The sequence below is a fragment of the Camelus bactrianus genome, chromosome 9 (genome assembly GCF_048773025.1).
Source record: "Camelus bactrianus isolate YW-2024 breed Bactrian camel chromosome 9, ASM4877302v1, whole genome shotgun sequence".
NCBI classification, from domain to species: Eukaryota; Metazoa; Chordata; class Mammalia; order Artiodactyla; family Camelidae; genus Camelus; species Camelus bactrianus.
In genome coordinates this window covers 70,146,046-70,164,571 of record NC_133547.1, presented here as the reverse complement: position 1 = coordinate 70,164,571, position 18,526 = coordinate 70,146,046, and the positions used below count along the sequence as shown (strand labels likewise).

At 42.6% G+C, this 18,526-nt stretch overlaps 1 protein-coding gene across 2 annotated transcripts; it reads left to right on the top strand.

Moving 5' to 3' along the window:
• The first annotated feature begins 7,195 nt into the window (after nucleotides 1-7,195).
• HERPUD1 (homocysteine inducible ER protein with ubiquitin like domain 1) lies at nucleotides 7,196-18,261 on the top strand. Of its 2 annotated transcripts, XM_010967315.3 has the most exons (8): nucleotides 7,197-7,447; nucleotides 10,607-10,684; nucleotides 10,774-10,848; nucleotides 11,855-11,985; nucleotides 14,090-14,215; nucleotides 14,875-15,225; nucleotides 16,562-16,667; nucleotides 17,501-18,261. In XM_010967315.3, the coding sequence occupies exons 1-8, from the start codon at nucleotides 7,307-7,309 to the stop codon at nucleotides 17,663-17,665; spliced, it is 1,173 nt and encodes a 390-aa protein (XP_010965617.3). In that variant the 5' UTR covers nucleotides 7,197-7,306; the 3' UTR covers nucleotides 17,666-18,261. The 2 variants fall into 2 exon arrangements, with proteins under 2 accessions (XP_074226801.1, XP_010965617.3); XM_074370700.1 differs by lacking the exon at nucleotides 17,501-18,261 and having other exon boundaries at nucleotides 7,196-7,447; nucleotides 14,875-15,068; nucleotides 16,562-16,662.
• Nucleotides 18,262-18,526: the final 265 nt, after the last annotated feature.

Here is an 18,526-nt window from a genome sequence, read left to right as displayed (position 1 = left end):
AAAGGCAGGGCACCCAGAGAGGAGGCAGTGCAAGTTTGCAAAGCCAATCAGCAAGTCTCAAGGCTCTAAGCGTGGCACAGGGCATGGCAAAGAGGAGGAAGAAATAGTATCTTCCAGAAGTGCGAATTGTCTGGATGTATGTGTGTATAGAAACAGCGCCCCAGAAGTTGAGCCTGGGCAGCTGTAAGAATAAGCAAGCCATACAAAATGGAGAGCAAGGTAACGGGCTTTCTGCTGGAGGAAAAGAGCGAGTAGGTGGGTTTGGTTTTGGACACTTTAACTATGACGACATCCCAGTGGTCAGAATCCAGGTCCTGGAGCTCAGGAAGGGCTCAGGCGGCCACCGTTAGCCTGATACTCGGAGAACAGAGACCATAAGTAGATTTGGGAGTCACAGTGCTGGGAGATGGAAATGCTCACCTAGACACATCTATTTTTCTAAGCTGTGGGGGTGTCTCCTAAGGGCTTCCCAGAGAGCAAAAGTACCTGCAGTGGCCCACCCCCCAAGTCTCTGTGGGACCCCTTGGGTGCCTGGAGCACCAAAGAAGCTCATCTTTTCTATTGCACTAGTTGTGTTGCAGAAAAATGTATTACAGCTCAGTGTTACACCTCATTGTTACAGCTTAGTTGTGACAGCAACCTGGATCCAGACGAGAGACCAAGCAGCACTCAGAGAGTTGGAGAACTCAGGTTTATTACACCAGCAGGCCCAGCGGAGTTAACACTCCAAGCTCTGGACCCTGTCTTTAGGTTTACACAGGCCTTTATAGGTTGCCAGTTTACACTTTGCAACATCATATGCAAATAAGGTATAACAAAAGTTGACTAATTAGGAACAAGCTTTGTAGAAATGGACCAATCAGGAGGGGGAGAAATAAACAGTCAGGAGTGAGCTCCGAGCAAATAAAGCACTACAAATGGACCAATCAGGAGTTAGCTCAGGGAACCAATAGAATTTTAGGAGTAAGTTCCACTTTCCTAGAAGCAAGCCATTTCAGAGGCAAAAAGTGAGAAAGAGCCGCTGGGCCAGGGAACCGGATGGTGCTGGCAGGAGCGTGTTGGCCCTGCCTGGGGGTCCTGCCGGTCTTTTTTATGGGGCTTCCCACCTCAGTTGTTGTATTGTTTTTCATTTGGGGCGGAGAGGGAAGAGGGCTGAGCAGACCCTGGAACCCCAAGTTCTGCAGACAGACATCTTGTATTCGGCCTGGACGTGCAGATTCAGCTGAAACGGGATGGTTCTCGGAGGCCCCTTGGTGCAGGGCTGACCTGCCCTCTGCCCTGGGAGCCAGTTTAAGGGACTCAGTTGAACTTCTTTTTTTTTTTTTTTTTAATTGAAGTATATAGTCAGTTACTATGTATCAACTTCTGGTGCACCTTCTTGTTTTTTTGTTGTTGTTTTTTCTCTTTCTAAGGAATTTTGAAAGTAAGAAAAATTTTGTGTTTTGGAGGGTTGGTGGACAAAAGTTCTATGTGATTAAATATGGTCTAATTTATTGATACTGCAGTTTTTTTTCCCTTTAAATATTATACTGTGGAGAAAAACTTTTTTGAGCCATAGAGTTGTGTTTTCAAGAACTTTTCACTTTTGCCAAACTTACAATTAAGGCATCTGCATCTTCAGTTTCCTAATATTTTTTAAAAGATCTAGTGCCCTTTTTGTACACTAAACAGGTGAATGCTGATTTTTTTCAACCTACAATAAATGTCACTGAGATGAAAAAAAATAGCATTCAACAGAACAGAGGGAATCAAGGGGGCTTTTTAATCTTTTTTTCTTGTTGTATTATTTAAAATGTCAACTATTTTGAAATGTGTAATTCAGTGACATTTAGCACATTCACAGTGTTGTATGATCATCACCATTATCTAGCTCCAAAAAATTTTCATCGTCTGAAAAGGACGTCATGGACCCAATAAGCAGTCACCCTCCACTAACCCCTGGACAGCACTAATCTGCTTCTGTCTCTCTGGATTTGCCTACTCTGGGTTACTTCATATAAATAAAAACCATACAATATATGGCCTTTTGTGTTACTTAGTATAATGTTTTCAAGGATCATCCATGCTGTAGAATGTATCAGAAGGTCACAGCAGAAACATAGCACCACAGAAGGACAGCTACAATCAAGTTTTAAAATTTCCATCGTCTTTCATTTCCACATTTCTGGAAATCTCAGTTAAGGATATGGATTTTCATTACGTGTACTCTCTCTCTTTCCCTGATTTGCTTGATTTTCTAGTTTTGAGAGGCACAAGAGGATATGTATTGTGTGATTTCACCTATCTAAGCTTCTAGAACAGGCACAACTGAACTGGAGTGACAGAGAGCAGGTCAGGAATGTCCCGGACCAGGAGTGGTGGGGGTGAGCAGATTGCCTGGGAAGGGGCACTAGGAAACTCTCTGGAATGATAGGCATGTATCTGGAATGATAAGAAAGAATTCACACAGGCAAATACACCTACCAAAATGCTTTGAAGTGTACACTTAAGATCCATGTATTTTACCATATGTAAATTATCCCTCAGTACCAGTTAATTAAAAACTAAAAATTGCTGAGTTACTAGCTCTGTGCTACTTAAAACTCCCCGTGCCTCAGTTTCCCCAGCTGTAAGATGGCAATAATAAAAGCATTCTATGTCACAAGGTTGCTGTGAGGATTAAATGAATAAAGTCACTCAAGGTTTGTGAAGCTGCCTGACACGTGGTAAGCACTCCCCAGTGTTAGCCATTACCTCTAGTCATGAATCCGTCTTCGTTCCCAAGCCTCTTTCCCTCCTGCTTTATTTCTGTGATGTCTTTTTTTTTTTTTTTTTTTTTTTTGTCATTTTCCCCCCTATATCTCCTTTTTGGATCTATCCTATTGCTGATGATACACATTTCCTCTTGAATGAACCACTCAGGTCTCCTGGCTCCAAGTCTCTCCCCCTCAAACCCAGTCTTTGTAATGGTGCAGGTCCATACTGACTCTGATCCCGTCCCTTCTACTGCTCAGAAACCTTAGCATCCACAAAATAAAGCCAACTCTCAGCAGGGAGCATGTGAAGTCTTCCTTGAGCTGGTCCTGGGAATTCTTTCCCATCTTACCTCTCACTGACATTATCATTATTATTATTTAAAAATTAACTCTATACTTACTGTCATACTTGCCAGTGGTTTCCAAACCTGGCCCTTGAATCAGTAATAATTTAGATGCCTCAGGTCTCATAGGCCTGACATGGGACCAGACACCTATTCTATTTTTTTTTTAACATATTTACTGGGGTATAAAGTGTGTGCAGTAAAACACACATATCTTAAGTGCACAGCTGCATCTACTTTGAAAAATGCCTGTGCCTGTCTAAGCCATATTCTTACCCAGACAGAACATCACCACCCCAGAAATTTCCTTCATGCTTCCAGCGGTGTGTTGGTAAAAGTTTAACAACTGATTCCCCTGGGAGAGAAAAAGTTCCGCTTTATAGCGTTCACTGATCTCGGTGGTATAAATATCCCCACCATGGCCAGTTTCAAACTGTCAATGTGATGATGCTGAAAGCAGAGTCAGGAAGAGAGGCTCACCTTTGGTTCTTGTGAACCAGAACCAGCCAACCTCAGCACAGCATTGCCTACCCCTTCCAAGTCAGTCTCTGCCACCCCCATCCCCAGGCAACCACGCTTCTGTATTCTGTCTCCATAGATTCATTTTGCTTATTCTAGAGTTTCATACAAATGAAATCATGTAAGATGTACTCCTTCTGTCTGGTTCCTTTGCTCAGCACTGTTTTGAGATTCATCCATGCTGCTACATGTATGGTAGTTCATCTCTTTTTGTTACCCAGCAGTGTTCCACTGTAGAAATATACCACAGTTTATTTATCCAGTCTCCTGGTGATGGATACCTCAACTGTCTTTGATGTGCTCATGAATCAAGCTGCCGTCCACATTCTTACCCAAGTCTTTAATTTCTGTTGGGTAAATCCCTACAAGTGTAATATAACTGGGTTGTAGGGTAGGTGTGTGTTTAATTTTATGAAAACTGCCAGACTGATTTCCACGGGAGTTGTACCATTTTACCATCCTACCAGCCATGTGTGAGTTCTGATTGCTCTATATCTTTGTCAATACTTCTTGTTGTAAGAATCCTCACTTTAAAAAAGAGTTCCTTAGGTGATTTTGTTTCACAGCCAGGCTCGGGACCCTCTGGACCGGACTTCTTGCAGTTCCCTAAATGTTTAAGGCTAATATTGGTTAAGCTCTTACTAAGTGTCTGGATCTTCCCCAAGACCTTTAGTAATGTTCTATCATTTAACTATCACAACAATCCTGTGAAAGAGATACTATTATTCTTCCTATTTTGCAGATGAGGACAAAGGTACAGAGAGGTTGAGTAACTTGCCTAAGGTCACAGAGCTCATAAGGGGCACACATTGAGTTTGAAACAGGCAGTCTGGCTCTGGGCCCATCAGTTTAACCACTGAACTATACTTGCCTGTACAAATGGTGTCTACATGTAACCTATTGGGCTTAATCAATAATTGCTACCATTTTAATTTTTTTCAAATGCTTCAAAGTTGAGCACAAATTCCACCTCTTCCATCTAGTTTTCTCTGTTTCCCCCTCTTCTCCTCCTGCCTCTGTGTAATTCCTCAGTGTAATCATAAGTCCTTCAGAAATGTATGAGACTTTGGGGTTGTCTTTTATTTCTGTATTTTTGCACTGTCTTATCATATCTGTTATATTTGTAAGGTCACTGAGAACAGGGTCACCCCATGTTTATCTTTCTATTCCTGGCATATTGACTTGAATGTTTTTATAAATACAGTTGGACCTCTGTATCCATGGGTTCCACATCCACAGATTCAACCAACAGCAGACTGAAAATATTCTGCAGAAATCAGTTCCAGAAAGTTCCAAAAAGCAAAACTTAAATTTGCCATGTGGTGGCAACTATTTACATAGCATTTACATTGTATCAGGTATTATAAGTAATCTAGAGATGATTTAAAGTATATGGGAGGGTGTGCATTGGTTATATGCAAATACTATGCCATTTAATAGAAGAGATCTGAGCATCCAAGGATTTTGGTATTGGCAGGGGATGGTCCTGGACCCAGGACCCCATACATATGAGGGATGACTCTGTGCTATACACAGAATCACAAAAGTCCTTTAAAAGGAGTTGTCTTCTTGGGAGATAGTGCAAAAAGGAATCATAGTAACTGGACTGTCTTTTCCTTAGGGAAAAACACAACCTTTTACTTTCTTACTATTGAGTGATAACAGATGTGCTGTTTTAAGGGGACCTGGTGTTTGTCACTGCAGACTGCAGGAAACCATTTTATATGACATACTTAATTTCCCAATGAGGCTGTTATCTCCTGTCTGGCTGCTTTCTCTAAAGCCTTTGCTTGCTTTATCTGGCCTGGCCACACTGGTCAGCCTTTATCTAGTTGCAAGACTACCAGCTCATAATCAGTCATTTCTTCCATCCAGATGTGTGGAAAAACAGGACCAGCTACATAATTTGTGGAACTCAGTGAAAAATGAAACTGCAGGGTTCATGTTCAAAATTTATTAAGAATTTTAGATGGTAACAGCAGAGTATTAAACCAAGAGTGGGGCCCCACAGGTCCCATACCCATGAAGCCAGCCCTGATGAAAAGGAACTGAGCCCTCCCCTGCAGACAAAAACCAATCATAGAAAGCTGAGCATGGGGGAAATGATCCATCTCACTTTTTAGTACAAAGACTGCTGAAAACTCCATGTTCTGTATTACATTAAGGGTGGTTGTTACGGATTGAATTGTGTCCTCCAAAAATATATTGAAGTCCTAACCCCCAGTACCTATGTATGTGACCGTATTTGGAGATTTAAGTTAAGATGAAGTCATTAGGGTAGACTCTAATCCAGTATGACTGGTGCCTTTATAAGAAGGGGGGAAATTGGGACACAGAGACAGACATGCATAAAGAGAAAGCGATGTGAAGGCAGGCACATGGGGGAACACCATGTGACTATGAAGGCAGAGATGGCGTGATGCAGCTACATACCGAGGAATGCCAAAGACTGACAGTAAACCACCAGAAGCTGCAGGAGAGGATGGAACAGATTCTCCCTCATAGCCCTCAGAAGGAACCAACCCTGCCCGACACCTTGATCTCAGACATCTAGCTTCTAGAGCTGTGAGACAACACATTTCTGTCGTTTAAGCCACCCAGTTTGTGGTTTTACATCCACCTACCGGACCAGGTGCCTCCTGTTACCCTCTTTGCCCTTGCCAAGCTCCTGCCACACCTGGCAAAAGCAGATGTCCCAACAGGATTGTACGAAGAATGGGGCCAGCATGATGTGTTTTGTTTTTCAAGACCTTTTTCCTACAAACGGAGGGAATGTCTATATCAGAGAAGACTTTGTGATCACATTTTAGGAACCTGAGGACCCTGCCTTCCTTATCTCAGCCCCAATTTAAAGGAAGCACCTTGTTAGCATCCTAAAAAGTGAGGCCCTTTTCAAGCGTCTCCCAGCTGGACTGCGGCCTGCTTGCCACTCATTAGGGTGACGTCCCACACGTGGAGGTGTAACGTTCAAGCCTGATACCATAGATGAATGGCAACAGCGGCCCTGACGCCTGTATCCTGAGCCCCAAGAACAGCCCTGTGTCTTCCTCACCCATCTTAAGGCACGTTGTGGGCGCCCTTCCGGGTGAGCTAGCAAGCCGAGTCCGCCCAGTTCTCTGAGCTGAGGCTGGGGTGCGGGTGGGGAAGTCTCCCCTGGGGGGCCTGACGTCCCGGGCCACCCGGGGTAAAGGGAAGAAGTGGGGCTGGGGTCAAAAGGGCGGGGGATGCTGCTTTGTGAGGAAACAATTTGTAAAGGTTGCCAAATCGGGAGTCAGCCGGGTCGGCCCTCCCGAAAGCGCCTTGAGCAACCCAGGCCACGGAGCAAGCCACCGTCCTCACGGCCTAGGCGACCCGCGCGGGCCACACGCACCCAGCATGGCGGCCGAACCCGGACTGCGAGGCCGAAGCTGCGACTCGGGGTGACGCCACGGCAGCGGGTTGCATCAGCCCGCGTCCACGTGCTCAGCCCGCCCTTCCGCCCACGGAGCCGGGCGCCGATTGGGCCACGTTAGGGCAGGGGCGTCCATCTCAACCAATGGGCGGCAGCCACAGAGAGTTCTGTCTGCAGAGCCCGGGCGCGGGTTGCCTATAAAAAGTGACCCAGGCGGGGGCGCGCGCCCCAGGGACGCGAACGGTTGTTGCGGTGGTTGCGGCGGCTGCCGCCTGCCTGGCATCTGAGAGCGCAGCAGAGCCCACGGCGCCGCCGACATGGAGCCCGAGCCCGAGCCCGTCACGCTCCTGGTGAAGAGCCCCAACCAGCGCCACCGCGACTTGGAGCTGAGCGGCGACCGCAGCTGGAGCGTGGGCTGCCTCAAGGCCCATCTGAGCCGTGTCTACCCCGAGCGCCCGGTGAGAGTGGCCCCCGACTCCCACTGCCAGCCCCAGCCTTAGCCTTGGCTGTCATCCTCGCATCCCTCCTCGCGTTCCCCTAGGAATGCCACTTCCGCCTCCCCTTTCCATATAGCCTCTCTCTTCGCCGGCGGCCGGTGCTCCCTAGGTCCCTTCTCTCAGTCCTGTGGTCTCCCTCGCTTCCTGCCCTACCGCCCTAGGGCCCCCCTGCTCTGGCCCGGTGGCTGTCACTTCCTCCTCCTGGGCCACCATCGCCCCGCCTTTCTGACGGGTTGCTATCTCCTGTCACCTGGCTTCCTAATGTCCCCAAACCCTCACAGCTGTCACACTCCTGCAATACTTCTCCAGACCCCTTCGCCGTCCCCTGGATCTGTCTGCCAGCCTTAGCCAAGCCTTTGAAACAGCAGTTTGACCTTGGATGAGTCATTTCACCTTCCAAACCTTAATTTCCCCCAAACGTCAGGGTGACTTGGTGCTCCTCATCAGGATTGCATCCAGTGGATGGAAATAAGAAAACATAAATGCCGTGAAATGAGTTTTCTGAATGTAGTTTCTCACTGCGGAGAGGGGAGGGCAAGTGCCAATCTCCGGGCCAGTGGCTAGAGAAACATGGAGAGCGCCAAGACAGTGTGTACTTTAAGGTCCCACACCCAGGAGCAAGACGTGGCTCTTACCCTCCCTGTCCACCTTCCGCCCTGAGCCCCTCCCTGGGTGCTGGACTCTACCATATCTGCTTAGTCCCAGGGACCAATGAGCCTAGTACCCTTTCTGGTAAAGAGTGATTTGGAAGGGAAATAGAATCTTCTGGAGTCTGGGTTTTAAGAATTTGGTCTCTCAAATACGGAGACTTCCTGGCTTTGTTTTGGTTGACGCATCTGTCAGCATCACCCCTAGCTCCGCCCTCCCGTTCTACCACGTGATGGAGGCTGTTAGCTGGACCTTCCTGTATTTACTTTCTATTCTAATATTATGTAAGTGTCACCAGTGGGTTTTTTTTTTTTTTTTTTTTTTTAACTGCTCGCAAATGTACTTCTCCGTCAAACAGGAGAGGGCAGCAGGGCAGGACAAGATTGTGAAATTGTTCCTTCTTATTTGAAGAGTCGCCATGGTCGTAGCTCATGGGTCAGGTTGTTTTTATTCCATATTGGCAAGAATATAGACATGAGTTTCCCTTCTGAGTTGCTCTTTTGAAATTTGCCTGTTTATTTAAGAAGCTCCCATTCCTTTAGCATTCACCTGGACACTGTTTGCAATTTCACCATGGCTGCTTCCAAGAAACCAGGTGGCTATGCTGCTGTGAGGACAACTGTTAGGTGCACAAATTGGGGAAACATGTGTGGCCTCTAATTGCACCATTTGGTAAAAGGCAGTGTTTTGGAGGAGAACTTTCCTTTAGGGCTTCCTTGGGTGAGGAACATCACTCCTGTTAAGTCTAAAGATCCAAAGTTGTAAATAAAAGTTCTCACAGGTGTGTAAATTTGTGTTTAAAAATTATGGCTGAAGCACACTCATTTGCTTTTTTTTTTTTATTTTATTTATTTAGGTGGGGGGTTAATGTGGGTTTACTTACTTATTTTTAGAGGAGGTGCTGGGGTTTGAACCCAGGACCTCGTGCATGCTATACCTTTTCCCCTCACTTGCTTTCTAATGTGAGAAGCCTTACTTTATAATAGTTGTTTGCTTAATTTTTTTTTTTTCCAAATCAGCCTTTTTGGTAAAGACAATGTCAGTTCAGGCCTTTAACAGGCCTCAAATCCCAAGCACCTGTGATTTTCAAACCCTTTCTAGTGTGGACCTCTTTAATATAATGCAGGACCCCACCTATATGACAACATTTTACAAATCCACGTGTATAGCATTTACCTATAAAGTCAATCAGAACAATAATGAACACGGCATCCAATAATATATTTTAGTTTGTTATAGCTGCAGTGTCAAAAAATCCTGATTTATGCAGATAAATATATGCTGTTTTGTTAGCTTTTAACAGTTTGCTTTATATGCTCAGGCTACCTTGCAGGAGCAGCTTTATTCCAAATTTTCCATAATTGGTTATTCTGGCAAGAGCAGGTTGACAAGTTGGTGGTGAGCTCCAGTGTACTGATTTTGGTATATATCATTTGAAGCCATTATTTTTCAGTTCAGTTTTTAGATGAATTAAAAATGGATTTTAAAAGTGAGATTTGTGTAAAAGTGTGTAGCACCACTGTGATTTTAAAATCACTGGAATGTAGAAGAGGGTACTCTCTTTAGCAGCAGGCAACCTTGGACAAGTCAATTTTAGGCTTTCCCCCCTTAATTTAGGAGTAGTAAATCTCACCATCTCCTCTATAGCTGTATTTGTAATGTTGGGAAAAGGCTCTTTGAGGGCTTAAGTTTAGAATTGCTTCATGTTATCTTGAGACAATGCTAGGTGGTTTTAATGAAGGCTGACCTTGAAACTTTGAGTTTTCTCTGAAATGGAACAAGATTTTGAAGTTAGTTGCTTTAGGAGCCCCAAATAAAATTTGTGTTTTTAGTGGCAGGAAGCAATTTCCTTGGGAGTTAAGAAGTCAAGTAGGTTGCCATAGGTTTTGTGGACTGGAGATAATTTGAACCTTAAATTTATTTGCATGTTAGAGATCAGAGTTAAATACTTTCTAAATAAAGGTTTTGTATATGGGGCCTTTGAAAGAATGTTTTCCTATGATACTGGGGAAGAAACACATTTAAAGTACTTGTATGGGGGGAGGGTATAGCTCAGTGGTATATTATGTGCTTAGCACACATGAGGTCCTGGATTCAATCCCCAGTATTTCCATTAAAAAACTTCAAATAAATAAACCTAATTACATCCCCCCAGATAAAATTAAATTGAAAAAATAACAACAACAACAAAAAAATAAAGTACTTGTATAAAAGTTTCTTCTATAACTACTATGTATAAAATAGATTTTTAAAAAATTTCTGTATAGTGCAGGAAACTATATTCAATATCTTGTAGTTACCTGTAATGAAAAAGAATATGAAAACCAATGTATGTATGTATGTATATGTGTGACTGAAATTGACACATTATAACTGACTATACTTCAGCAAAACAAAAAACAGTTTCTTCTGTGTTTGGGAATTTGTCAGGGCTAAATGCTGACCTGTGCTCCTCTTTCTTTCCATGATAAGCGTCCAGAGGACCAGAGGTTAATTTACTCTGGGAAGCTGTTGTTGGATCACCAGTGTCTCAGGGACTTGCTTCCAAAGGTACATCACTTAACATATTAACTTTTGAATGTTTTTAATCACTAACCAGGTTGAATTCAGGTCCTAAAGTACCTCCTTATTACTTTTAGCAGGAAAAACGGCATGTTTTGCATCTGGTGTGCAGTGTGAAGAGTCCTTCAAAAATGACAGAAACTGACACAAAGGTATCTCTGCTTTTTCATGATTATAGCAATTTGTGTACTTCACACTCTGAAGGTCAAAATCAAGGATGTTGGATAAAACTCTTAAGAGAGTTTTTTTTATCACATATATTATAAATTTTATATTTTATATTATAAATATTCCCAGTGAGAGTCAAGAATAAAAAACTTACCAATACAAGTGACAGTTTACTATAAGATTAGTAGACTATTTCATCAGTGTTGTAGTGGAAAAGTGGAGTTCTGCATGACACTATTTTCTGGGACTTGATTTGACCTATAGTAGCTGTGTATCCAGATTACTGAACTAGCAAGGCACTTGTGAATTTAGAACATAATAAATTTCATCTAAGGAACCATTAACCTTTTATAAAGAGTGGAAAAGTTAATATCATTTCCTTTGGAAATTTTCGTTGTGATTATTTAGATAGGAAAAGGCCACAGTCTTTATCAAGTGATCGCTGAAGACTTGCTTATGTTAGATGGTCAGAATCCTTCATTTTTCATTTTATAATATTGATTCATATATACAGTATTAATATTCTAATGTGGTGATAGACTCTAAATTTGTATTATAGTTGTACATTTTGAAACATTTGAACATAGCCTAAGAACACAGCCCAAGTCCTTTAGGTTGCTGGCTGGGTTGTATTTATAAATCTTACTGGTCAAATTGAATTTCTTGATTTAGTAAATTAAACATAATAAAATGTAGAGAGCATATACAGGAAGCTTTCTCATCAATGATGACTTCATTGAAAGATTTTTGTGAAACTACAGTAGAGCTACTCTAGGAGAAAATACGAATATTTTTAGTATCCCTATATTGATACTGGGTTGAACAAATTTCAGAAAATTTTTTACACAACATTGCATCTATTTTATTTTATCAAGTTCGAAGGTCGGGCTGGGGGGACATAAGCCATTCACAGCAAAAGAATCCATGTAGCTTGATTTCAGACAGTTGCATCAGGCCCTTTGTTCTCATGTTCATGTTACACTTATTTAGGTTGCTGAATCCACAGAGCAGCCCGCTGGTCTTAATCAGGGACAGTATCCTGGGGATTCCTCAAGTGACAGTTTAAGGCAAAGGGAGGTTCTTCGGAACCCTTCTCCCTCTGGATGGGAGAACGTCTCAAGGTGAGTGTTATAATAAAGAACCAGGTTTAGACAACATGAATTTGCATCATTTGTATCAACTTAAGAATTAGATGTGTTTATACTGCATAGTCATGGAAATTTAAAATGTATAAAATTTTGCTTTATAAGGGTTTCACTTTAAAGATCTCACATATTTAACTTTTCTTAATTCATAGCCTTTTAGGAACATCTAAAAAGGGGCGATGCACGTATTGAAAATGTGGGCATTTCTCCTCCTACGTGGGTATGCTTCACATTGTGCTGACCTCATGATGGGGAATTAGTGCCACTGCAGGAAAACAGCTGTTGTAAATGTTGTGCAGCTGCTTTGCTGAGTGGCTTTGTGCTTTGTTGTAACAGTGGGTGACAAAGGTGAAGGGATTGTTTAAGAAATGCTCTGCCAAGAACTGTGTTGGTGGTGCTAGGAGGAAAGGTCATCGCTTTAGAACAATTAGAGCTTTTCTTTAGAGCAAAAGCCAGAAGTGACTAAATGCTGGGATATTTGGATTTCATAGCTTTTGGAACACCTGACTATGAAAATCCCATGGGAAAAAATAATTCATTAACTACGAGTTGAAACTGTTATTCCCCAATTCCCCTACCCTCCTTTTCCTAGTTGTTCTTAATACTTGACTGTTGATAAGTTAGGTGTTTGAGGAATGAAGAGTTGATTTTTTTCTTAATGGATATTTCAAATATACATGAAATTAGAGGGAACTGTATAATGAATCTCCATATAATGAACAGTGTTTTGCCATACTTGTTTCATTTATTCCTGCTTCCCTTTTTTTCTCTGAAATATTTAAAAGAAATTCCCAGATGTTATGTCAGTTCACGCCTATGTACTTCATTCAGGATATAACTCTAAAAACCTTTATTTATCTTGCATGTCTGCAGTGTCGTCATCATCAGAGCTAACAAAAGCACTTTATATTCTCTCGTTAACATGCACTGTATCTTTTCTAAATGATCAAAACCAGAATCATCCAAGATCTACTTGTATTAGAACACAATTTTAGAAATACTATGGGTATGGAATTTAGTTAAGAGACTATCAGCATATAAATTGGATAATTGAATTCATTATTGGATAGAAACGCTTAAAACTGCTTCCCTTTTTCTGGCTGTACAATTTGAGAATCGAGGCCCATATCTGACTATGTGAATTTCACCATAGTAAAATTTTATTGATTTCCTCCAGCAAATATTTATTGAACAGCCAGTGCATATAACTTGGGTTAAGGACATGAGCTGACCAGCAGAGATGCCCGCATACCCAACTCCTGATCCTTCTGCAGTTCTGTCAGTTTCAATTTTGTGAATTGATGCCAAAGCAATTCACTGTGTTGGGCTCACAAAGCCAAAGATGACTCTGACACACCCTGCCCTAGGCTCTGTTGAATAATAAAAGTATGAGTTTGGTGTCAAACTAACAGGTCTCAAATCCAGCCCTGATACTTACTAGCTTCAGTCACCTTGCCTTCCCTGAGCTGCCCTCGGGCTCTCCTCTGTAAAATGGTGAAGGTGGAGAGCTCCCTCCCTACAAGGTTGTTGGGGATCCAGTGAGGTAACAGCTGGCAGCCTGTCTAGGGCACAGGCGGTCGGTAAGCCTGCGTGGGTGATGCCACACATACCTCTGCCCCTGTATAGTTCAGACCTAGTGGTGAGGGAGAAATGGGTATTGGGAGGAGGCTGAATTTCCTGAAGAAAAGGCTTTGGGAAAGATGTGACTTCTCAGAGCTGCTCCTTAAAGGATGAGCAGTAGGTTTAAACCTCAGTAAGACTCGGTCAGAAATAAAGGTAGGAATCCACTTAGCCTGAAAAGGCTTGTTTGTACATCATGGTGATGACATGATGAGAATCCAGTGCCTGGCAAGGGCCCTTGTTTTCCCATGGGATCCAGACCATGGTAGGAGGGCTCTGTCCGTCAGGACTTTCTGTGCTCGTATTACACAGGTGCATCACACAGTAATCTGCATCTAACTGTCGTAAAGCCCAGGTTTCTGTCTCTTTGTTTCGAATTCTTGATTGTAATTTAAACTTAGTTTTCATTTATTCATACTAAACCAAGTCAAAATGAATATTTAAAAAAATCTTTTCATAGGCCTGAAGCTGGCCAGCCGGCGGCGTTCCAGGGCCTCGGGCCTGGTTTCTCAGGCTACACAACCTATGGGTGGCTGCAGCTCTCCTGGTTCCAGCAGATCTATGCACGGCAGTACTACATGCAGTAGTGAGTCTTTCCCCTCCACGCAGGGTGTGGCCAGGGCTCCTGGGAACTGCGGGAACTCACATCCCTGTTACCTGCAAAGTTAGCAATGGAGGGATGAGTGTATTTTCATCCGTTTCTGCGAGCCCTGTTCTGGCTGGTTCTGTAGGTGGAGCAGGGCGTAAATGATAACTACTAATTTGTACTGATGCGAGGGTGCTTAAGTCCGATACATAGTTTGATGACTTTATTTAGAATATGCTATTTCCTTTTCAATTTGTGATATCTTTAAAGTTTTGTCAAATTTTTTATTTTATTTTTGTGGAGTTACTGGGGATAGAACCCAGGACCTCATGGATGCTAAGCATGCACTCTACTGCTGAGCTATGCCCTCCCCCTTGTGAAAATTTTAATTTGCTACTGCACCATACTTTTATGGGTGGCCTTGATGTTTAATTCCAGATGAAATTTACCAGGTGGCTTCTCTTAGGAGCAGAAAAGGCATTTGCAGATATGACTATTAGTAAGGAAGTTCCTCACTAAGTTAAAGAAGAATCAAGTTTGTATGTACCTACTTACAATTCTTAATAGTAGAAGACCCCTGCATAAATGAGGTTATGAGAACTATAGTCTTCATGGTGCTTTGTTCTCAATAGCATCTGTCTCTGTCGTTTTTATTTTAGCTTAGCGGCCACTGCTGCATCCGGGGCTTTTGTCCCCTCACCAAGTGCACAAGAGATACCTGTGGTCTCTGCGCCTGCTCCAGCCCCTATCCACAACCAGTTTCCAGCTGAAAACCAGCCAGCCAATCAGAATGCTGCTCCTCAAGTCGTGGTTAATCCTGGGGCCAATCAGAATTTGCGGATGAATGCACAAGGTGGCCCTATTGTGGAAGAAGATGATGAGATAAATCGAGATTGGTTGGATTGGACCTATTCGGCAGCTACGTTTTCCGTTTTTCTCAGTATCCTCTACTTCTACTCTTCCCTGAGCAGATTCCTCATGGTCATGGGGGCCACCGTTGTCATGTACCTGTAAGCAGATGATTTTGTTTTCCTTTTTTTCCCCTTTTCTACAAATTACGCTATATGGTGACACAGACCAAGTACAGATTTTTCTTTTTTGAGCCGTCTCAGCCATTATGTAAGGAGATGTGTTTTTTAGTTTATGCTAGCATTTTTAATACAAGGGATTGATGGCTTAGTTATGACTTTGCCAAGAACGTGATTAATCCTGTGTTAATACAGGAGCAACGTTCTCTTCTTTTTCTCTAGATAAGGTATTTGCCAGGCTCGTGAACCACAATAAAACAGCTATACTGAGGCATGGAAAGGGAAATTGTATTTGTATTGAATAAGAACATACTTACCTTTCTCAGGCTACAGCTGCCTTCCAGGATAAAGGTCAGGCGCTCCTGTAGCATAGTCCTAAAGGGACAGGGAACCATCACAGATCTGGCATTTGGCTTTATCCACGGCTTAGAGCAGTGATTCTCAACCCAGAAGACTTTTCATCTCCCTCCACCACTCCCAAGACATTTGGCAGTGTTTGGAGACATTTTTGACTGTCAAAACTAGGGAGGTGGTTTTACTGGCATCTAGTTGGTAGAGGCCAGAGTTGCTGCTAAACCTCCTCCAGTGCGCAGGACAGCCCACCAGTAAATCTCCAGCCGATACGTCAGTGGTGCCGGAGTTGAGGAACCCTGGCCTAGAGTCGTATGTCCTTGTTTGTGCTGAAAACTGACAGAAGAAATTTTTCCTCTATAGGAAAAACGGATTTTTATTTTAGTTTTTAAAAATCTTGGAAAAGAAATATTTAGAATAATACATTAAATACTCATATCCAGTATTAATCATTGTTGATAAAATATTTTGTCATATTTGCTTCAATACTTGGATTCAAATGGATTTTCCAGATAAAACTTCTAGTTCTTTAAATTCCGTAGCCTCTAGAATCATATATTTAGGTGACCACATTTAGGTCTTATTAATATATTATTACATATATTCTCACAGCTGTGTGTGTGTGTTTCCCCTTCCTTTCTCTGCTCAGATTTTTAAGTGTAAGGTTTGGTTTAGATGAGCAAGTATTTACTGAGCACATACTATGTGCCAGGAGCCGTTCATGTTGCTGGGCACATGATACTGAATAAAACGTAGTTTCCACAGTGAACGTCAGGAACGTTACAGGCCAGTGAGAAGGTCTAGGAGCCGGCGGGGTGGAATGTCTCTGCACGTGGGCCTGACTGCCAGCTTCTCATCAGGTGCTGCTCTCATTAGAGGAGGGGAGCAAGCGGGGGGAACCCTTCAGTTCTTGAACAAATCTCACTCTGATGTTCGCTAAGATGGACTTCATGTGCTTCCTTTGAAGGCATCACATTGGGTGGTTTCCCTTTCGACAGAGGCCAGTTCAGAACTTCCCGAATGATGGCCCCCTCCGTGAAGCTGTAAATCAGGACCCCAACAATAACCTACAGGTATGGGGCTTCCGATGGAGCCCAGTGAGCTTGGCGTGAAGTGCCTGGCCCCCAAATCCTTAATCTTTAGATGTCCAGCCTCATGGTTTACCATTAGGCTAAATATTAACCTAAATATCTCAAGATTTTTTTCAAAATATATTCTTAGAGCAAGTAGCTATTTTAAACCATTGTAAGATAAAATCTATCAGGTATTTTTGTCGTGTGGCAATTTGCATTTTGGCATATATAAATAATGGTTTTTTTAAACTCACTATTTTCAGTGTTCATGCTCTGTAACAGTGTGCTATACCATGGAAACTGCGAATGGATAGTTATTCTAATTAAGGATTAGGAACATAAGCCTGTCTCACTTACAGAAATAAATTTCCTGGAAAATAACACAGAAAAAGAATTTTTATGAGGCACTTTAATGCACAATCCTAAAGGATACTCTTTTTAATATAAAGTGTCACCCTGGTGTCTATTTTTAGAACCATGGGCTTCCATTTTTAGTTTTTTAACTGGAACACTGCCAAAATTAGAAAAATATCCACACTTAATGAAGTGGCTCACTCAATTACTAGTTTAATAGTAGTTGAAGATCTGGTTACTTCATTTGTTCTGATCCTTGCTGCCAGGAATAGTGAGAACTGTGAGGCCGTCTCCAGCACGGCTGTGCTCTGGAGGCCTGGGAAGGGCTCCATCCGGTCCAGGACATCATTCCCTGGGGTCCTGCCTGCCTGGCTTGGTGTAGGGGGCATGGGGCCAGGGACTCACTCTGCCCTTTCCTAACGTTGTTTGGTGCTTGTCAAGGTCCTAATTGTTTTCTTGTTGTGTTTCATTACTTATAGGAAGGCCCTGATCCTGAAACTGATGACCCTAACCACCTTCCTCCAGACAGGGACGTCCTGGATGACGAGCAGACCAGCCCTTCATTTATGAGCACAGCCTGGCTCGTCTTTAAGACTTTCTTTGCCTCTCTTCTACCAGAAGGCCCCCCAGCCATAGCAAACTGATGGTGTTTGCTCTCTGGCTTCTGGATGCTTTGACAGGCATGGACTGGATCATCTGACTCCAGCTAGATTTCCTTACCTGGACATGGCAATGACACAGAATTAGCAAAAGAATCAACAAAGAGGATGATAATGCTTTTGTGATGAAGCAAAAGCAGAAAGTAAGACGTGAAGCCATGATACAAATTGATGAACAAAAAATGCCTAAGGCTTCTCATGTCTTTATTCTGAAGAGCTTTAATATATACTGTTGTAGTTTAATAGACATTGTAAGTAGAAGACATTAATGTCGCATGTTTATGCCTGAGGAACTTTTCCAGATTTGTGTGTCTGCATGCGTGTTTGTACATAGATGTCATAGATGCAGAAATGGTTCTGCTGGTACGATTTGATTCCTGTTGGAATGTTTAAATTACACTAAGTGTACTACTTTATATAATCAATGAAATTGCTAGACATGTTTTAGCAGGACTTTTCTAGGAAAGACTTATGTATAATTGCTTTTTAAAATGCAGTGCTTTACTTTAAACCAAGGGGAACTTTGCAGAGGTGAAAGCCTTTGCTGGGTTTTCTGTTCAATAAAGTTTTACTATGAACGACCCAGGCAGAAACTCCTGTCATCTTAGCAGTTGACTCTGTGTCTGTCGTCACTGGTCAACCATCGGTTGAATTGCTAATTTTTGAGTAACCTGAATGTTTTGCTTCATTTTTATAATAGGACTGTTTGTACTGATGCAGAATAATAAGGTAAGGCCATGAAACTTTTTATTTACTAAGTTTATACTTGTGTTTGCCCCCATTTCCTGATTTAAACAGTACTGGCTTGTGTTGTACGCCATCAAATTACCCCCGATTCAAAGTTAG